Source organism: Panicum virgatum, chromosome 6K, assembly GCF_016808335.1.
Source record: "Panicum virgatum strain AP13 chromosome 6K, P.virgatum_v5, whole genome shotgun sequence".
NCBI classification, from domain to species: domain Eukaryota; kingdom Viridiplantae; phylum Streptophyta; class Magnoliopsida; order Poales; family Poaceae; genus Panicum; species Panicum virgatum.
The window spans coordinates 11,178,778-11,184,997 of record NC_053141.1 but is presented as its reverse complement, the minus strand read 5'-3'; the positions used below and the strand labels follow the sequence as shown (position 1 = coordinate 11,184,997).

General features: G+C 47.5%; 1 protein-coding gene across 1 annotated transcript; it reads left to right on the top strand.

Annotated features, from left to right (window-relative positions):
- The first annotated feature begins 831 nt into the window (after positions 1–831).
- Positions 832–4,248, top strand: LOC120711732. The gene is made up of 5 exons (XM_039997361.1): positions 832–971; positions 1,164–2,593; positions 3,211–3,366; positions 3,463–3,652; positions 3,902–4,248. Exons 2-5 carry the CDS (start codon positions 1,241–1,243, stop codon positions 3,955–3,957), a joined length of 1,755 nt encoding a protein of 584 aa, XP_039853295.1. The 5' UTR covers positions 832–971; positions 1,164–1,240; the 3' UTR covers positions 3,958–4,248.
- The last annotated feature ends 1,972 nt before the right edge of the window (positions 4,249–6,220 follow it).

The window sequence follows — 6,220 nt, the reverse complement described above, 5'->3', positions numbered from 1 at the left end:
TGCTTATTCATCATGCTGCGGCCAAAAAAGTTCTCACAGGACAAAATTTGGTTTGATCACATTTATGTTTTCATTATCAGTGATTTACTTTGGAAGTCTCAAAAAAATTCCCGTCGAAATATCTGACACACCCGGGGCAGCGGACTACCCACCGTCGTGGAATATTTTAGAGTAGGAGATAGCACATGAATACACCCTATTTCTACTGTAACTACTCATACAACAGTAGAACTAGCCAAAGTACAAGGAAACTACCCGACCTACTCGGAGTAGCACTCTGCTGGTACTCGGCTAGGACTTTCCATGTAACCCTGTCCCCCCAGATTATATAAGAGCGGGCAGGGACCCCTCCAAAATATCAAACAACACCTAAGGGAATACAAACCACCACATAGGACGTAGGGTATTACGCTCCGGCGGCCTGAACCTATATAAATTCTTGCGTTCCTTGCACAATCGTGTTCTGATCTCGGCGCTCATAACCACTCTCCTCGGGATACCCCTCGGAAAACCCGGCGGTAAAACACCGACAATATCCACATTAACGAAAGGGGGTAATATCGATTGCACTTAAGCACACTGCGGTACAACTGCAGGAGTGTGTATTTGCACAAAATTGTTTATAGGGTGAAACTTAAATTCGAAGTAACGTATGAAATGAGTAACTTTTTGTGAATTGTGAGTTTAATTCCTTTCCTTTTCTTTTATTCAAAAAAGTTTTCCTTCCTTTAAAATTGGGAATCACGCTAGTAGGCCAAACCAATATCCCGATTGGCCCAATGGACCGGAATGCCCCCCCCCCCCCCCCCCCCGAAAGCCCATTCTCTCGGCTCCAAAATGGCATGAGCCCTAGCTGCCTGCCGGCCTCATGTTCCTCCGCTTCATTTTGGACTTCCGGAGCGGGGCAGCGGGAGGCTAAACACTCAATACCACCATTCCTTCAAGATCTCAGAAGAAATCCCGCTCGTCCTGTAAGTTTGATCCATTCCTCCCCCATAGTTGGTATCTGCTCTTCAATTCTCCCGTCGATGCAGTTTTATCCCCATGTATATTTTTTCACAGAAAAATTTTGATACATCGGCTGAAAATAATTTTCCTAAGAATCCAATTTGCACCCAATCAGTCTTGCTATAGGCTTACGCTCCACTTTCTATCTGTTGCAGGGATTCCGGCGGAGAACCTCTGGTTTTCGGTTAGCGTATCTCACCGTCGCGGCCGTGCAGGCTACCTGCTCGACGTAATGCCCCCGAAGGTCACCAAGCGCTGGGTGCCGGTCAACCGGGCGGAGGGAGCGTCCCGCGAGCGCGTGGGAGTGGGAGGCAACGCTGCTGCCGACCACCGCCCCAGCGTGCTCCCGGCCCTGCCCCTGCACCACCGGTTGGTGCCGCTGAAGAGCACCGCGCCATCGAAGAGCACCATGCGCTGGGTGCCGGTCAACCGTGCTGGGGGAGCGCCGGCATCACGCGGGCTCCAGGGAGGCGACCCGGATGCCGACCACCTCAGCGCGCTCCCGGACGCGCTGCTGCACCACATCATGTCGTTCCTCAAGGCGTGGGAGGTGGTGCGGACCTGCGTGCTGTCGCGGCGATGGCGCCACCTCTGGGCGTCCGTGCCCTGCATTGACCTCCGCATCCGTGGCGACGACCTTGGCGAGATGCCAGAGGACTTCCCTGACTTTGTGCGGCACCTTTTCCACCGCCGCGAGGCGTCGGCAAAGCTGGACACGCTCCATCTGTGCTCGAGCGATGTTGACGGTGCACATGATGAAGACGATGCCAGGTTGTGGATCCGTACTGTGATCAAGCTGGGGGCTCGAGTTATCCATCTTGTCGGGCATCGCAAGGAGGATTGGCTTCGTGGCAGCAGGCTCGCGGTTCTTGAGCATGCATCATTTGTCTCTTGCCACCTCAAGATCTTGAAGCTGTCCTATGCACTGATCGATGACAACATCCTCAGGCAGCTTTCCTCTCATTGCCCGTCTTTGGAAGAACTGAATCTTAAAGATTGCTTGATCACAGGCCATGAGATTTCATCTGCCTCTCTGAAGATTTTGACCATGTTCAAGTGCCAGATCAATGTGAACCTTTCTATTGCTGCCCCAAACCTTGAAGTGCTACGCTGCATCTCTCCAATCACCCAAGCTCCATCATTTGAGAGCATGGGGTCGCTTGTCACAGGTACTATCATACTTGATGATTATGCCTTTAGTAGTGATGATTTTGAAGACTTTAGCAAGGACGAGTTTGATGAAACCACAGACGAAGATGATGATTTTAGTGGAAACAATAGGAAGTGCAAGACTCGATATGGATTTGGTGCCCCTCTAGAAGGATATGGGCTTGGTTACAAGAATGATTATGGTTATGGTAGTGACATTGAAAGTGATGACAACTCCTTTGAATATAGTGAGATTGCAATCGATTCTGATGAGTATGGCGTTAATGGTGATGACAGTGATTCTAGTATGGATGGTAAGCGTCAGATCGTTGGTGAAAACTCTGGTTGCAATGATAACAAAATTAAAGGTGGCCATAATGTTCTCCAGAGCCTTTCGAATGCTACAAGTTTGGAGCTGTTGGCTGATGCTGGAGAGGTATAGCTATAACCTCTTTCTGCTGTTTCCATGTCTGGCTTTTATTTTATATTTTTATTTTCCTGAATATAGTCAAAATTATTTTGTTGGAACAGTCTATACCTTACTTCTGTCAGTGAAAGCCTGTTTAGGTTTCACCAGATCACAGCATGTCCAGTCCACAGATTTTTGCACATTTACAGTTTAGTGGGGTGGGTCAGTCACACCATAGCCTGATTTCCTACTCACAGCTGAGTAGCTGACTCAGGAAACAGTCCAGGTAAAGAGGATAATTATTTTCCATCAGTGGAGCGCTTACTTGATTGCCTATTGAAAGTATGTTGCTCTGAGAGAGAACTGTTCATTGTTTGGTATTACTGCATGTTTGCAAAAGTGTGCCTACTGAAATAGATGCTATTATGTATTAGCACAGAATAGGTCTTATGGATCTTGTGCCTTGACACTAGTCTACTAATTTCCATTTGCACACTAGAAAATAAACATTCGTCAAACTTTCCTTGGCAATATCACTGTATTTTTTTCTTTTCTGTGTGTTGACTAATTTGGTTGTAGATTGATATGAAGGTTTATCTGATTACTTTTATTATTTACTGATATCTCGCTTTTTCGGTATGCAGGTGATTCTGACTAGAGAATTAAAAAGTTGTCCAAGTTTTAGCAACCTGAAGACATTATCCCTTGGTGAATGGTCTATGGATCCTGGCTTCAATGCATTAGTATTCTTGCTGCAGCATTCACCTAATCTGGAGAGGCTTTTTCTTGAACTTAAATTGGTATGAACTTACATAATCTTGGTTGTGCTTTGTACTTGAGCTTTGAGTGTGTGTGTGCTCATGTATAATATCAATCGTGTTGTCTTCTGCAAAAAGAACTTCAACACCAGGAAGCCATTGGTTAGCGGTGTGAAACCAAAGGAGAAATCGTTTGCTTGCAAACACCTTCAAATGGTGAAGATTAAATGCTCGAAAGATGATGTAAGAATCCATAAGCTGGCACATTTGTTCAGGGCTAATGGTATACCAGTTGATAAGATTTTTGTTCGTCGGACTGGGAGCACCTGTAAGTCATACCTTCTCCTTGTATATCTATTACAGTGAAATGTCTTTTTTTGTCCAAGAATAAAGGGTAAATTAGTAGCCTGTAGCATGTCCACGAAAGATTAAATATGATAGTTGGTCGCTTGATGCTTTTCTCCAGACTATTCTTATATGAACTATACTATACAGATGAGCTAATCTACAAAGTCAAACTTTGTTTTCTGTGCTTGATCTTAATCTATGTACTCGTCCACTCTGATATTTGTAACAGATCTCCGTGGTGAGAAGATAATGAAGCATCTTGCCATGCACGAACTGGAGTTCTAGGGGATGTAATGACCCATTGTCCTGTTTCATTGGCATTAGGTCTTGTGTAATGAGTTTGGAACACATCATGGATCAGGACGCACTGATCATGCTTGTGAAACTGTGGTGCAACTTGGAATGCCTCTTGGGTAACATGGAGGATGTGGAACTTATGTATGGTCGTCCAAAACGTTCGAACCTTTTTATTTTCTCCAGTGGATGAGTTAAGAGTTGAGACCTTCTGGATAGTGCCTTTAACGACTCAGCTTTCAATCTTAATGAGTAAAACCAGTACTTGCTTTAGTGTTTCAATGGGTTTCAGGCTTTGCATATGCTCTGCTTGTTTTCGGTATTTTGAATCCTATGGCTGCCTTGATGTGAGATTCTAAAGATCATGTACAGTTTAGCTGCATTGCATGGAAAATATGAAGCGGGACCGCCGAGCGCTCCTCGAAGATCTCAGAAGAAATTCACCAGCCCGCATAATGCCCAATCCACATTTTACACTTATTATGTCATGGTGTCATCAGATTCCTTACTTGCAGCTGACTTTGGAAGGGTCAGTATACAAATGGAATAATACGTTTTGCATCATGTACGGTGTAGCAGCTCCTTTGCCTACTGAAAGTATGTTGCACAAAGGCTGCTATATTCATCACTTTTTTATCATTGCAAGTCTGCAACAATGTACCTCCTGAAAAATTTCAGTTATTTATTAGCGACAATTAGGTCTAAAAGTCTACATCTTGATAGCAGCCTATGGATAATCACCGTATACACACCCATACTTGAAAAATAAATATGCATCCCATTGTAGCAAAAAATAAAGAAGAAGATTTGGTATATGGATACCTATCCCTAAATTTTTTAGCAAATTACCTAAATTTCTCTCTCCTTGACCCAAATATACCAAACCAAAGTGTTGATTGCTAAATGTGAAGGAGTGTGGTGGGAGAGGCCAACCGCTCCTGGTCGGACCTTTCCCCGCACCGAGGCCCCTCCTACTCTTCCCTCTCTGGCGGCGAGGAGGGGCCCGGAATAGGAGCTTCACCCTGCGCGGCCTCCTGGAGGTCCGGCTGCCGCATGGAGCTGCCGCCGCCATGGAAGTCTGGCTGCCTCCTGGGAGGTCGCGCCGCCACTACCCCTGGAGCTGGAGGTCCGCACCACCGCCTGGAGGTCCGGCCGGCCGTTGGAGGCCCCGCGCCGCCGCCCTGGAGTCCCACTGCCGCTGCCATGGAACTCCGGCCGGAGGGCTCAGATCCGACAGGGCGCCGACGGCCAGATGGACGAGCAGGACGCCGCGGCCAGGGCTCGCCACCGACTCCGCTTCCCGCCTCAGCCTCAGGCCGCCGGTGCTCACCGCTGCTAACCGGGATCCGCGGCAATGCCGGCGCTGCTCCCGCACGGCCGTTGCTCCCGCGAGACCGCTGGCCGCCGCTCCTCCAAGCCCGCCGACCGCTACGTGGAGGCCGAGTTCCGCGAGTCGGAGCGGCGCGGCTTGGCGGAGGAGTGGCACAGCGTGGCGTAGGAGCGGCGTGGTGTGGCGGAGGAGCGGCGGCGAGGTGGAGAGGTCGGAGAGGATGAGGCAGTGGAGGAGGCGGTGGCCGGCGTGTAGGAGGAAGGGGATTTTTGTGTATAGATAACCAGTTATCTCTGCTGGAGGGGAGCAATAAACCATAACTTAAATATTCTCCCTCCTATACCTAAAAGCAAATTTAGGTATCCAGTTTTACCAAATGTGTTGGAGATGCTCTTAAGAAATTGCATCAGCGCATCTTTATCCTAAGGTTACAATTGGACTTACGTCATGGTGGCACTGGAAAGCTGCAGCAGCTCTCATGCATTACCGTGACGTCAATCTCTCAGCTTCAATGCAAATTCTTGATGCCTCCCATTCCTATTGCACAGTTAAATTACTCTGCCATTGTATTCGCCCTTCGCACCTGCCTCTGTCCCGATCTGCTCTCTTTGTGAAAGCTAGGAGTCTTGTTATTGTTACTTCTTAGCCTACAGCTCATGGGTTTTCTTAAGAGGTGGTGTTGTTATGACCGGCGTCACGTTTCAGCGTAGGCGTCGCACTAGTGGCTAGATAGTATTAGGGCATGTACAATGGTGATTAATGCATCGTCTTTATCTGGTTAATTGCGATTATCAAGAGTCATTAATTGACAAAACCGAACACACGTGAGCAATCCATCTTACATGTTACCCAAATGGCGCATCAGAAGCCGCGCTACAGTTTTCTCAAGCAAGATCAGTACATCCTGAAATCCATGATGGCGTG

Coding starts and splice junctions, on each gene's coding strand:
- LOC120711732 (XM_039997361.1), top strand. CDS start 1,241: ATGCCCCCGAAGGTCACCAAGCGCTGGGTGCCGGTCAACCGGGCGGAG. Junction 2,594..3,210: donor TGTTGGCTGATGCTGGAGAG/GTATAGCTATAA, acceptor TTCGGTATGCAG/GTGATTCTGACTAGAGAATT. Junction 3,367..3,462: donor TTTTTCTTGAACTTAAATTG/GTATGAACTTAC, acceptor TTCTGCAAAAAG/AACTTCAACACCAGGAAGCC.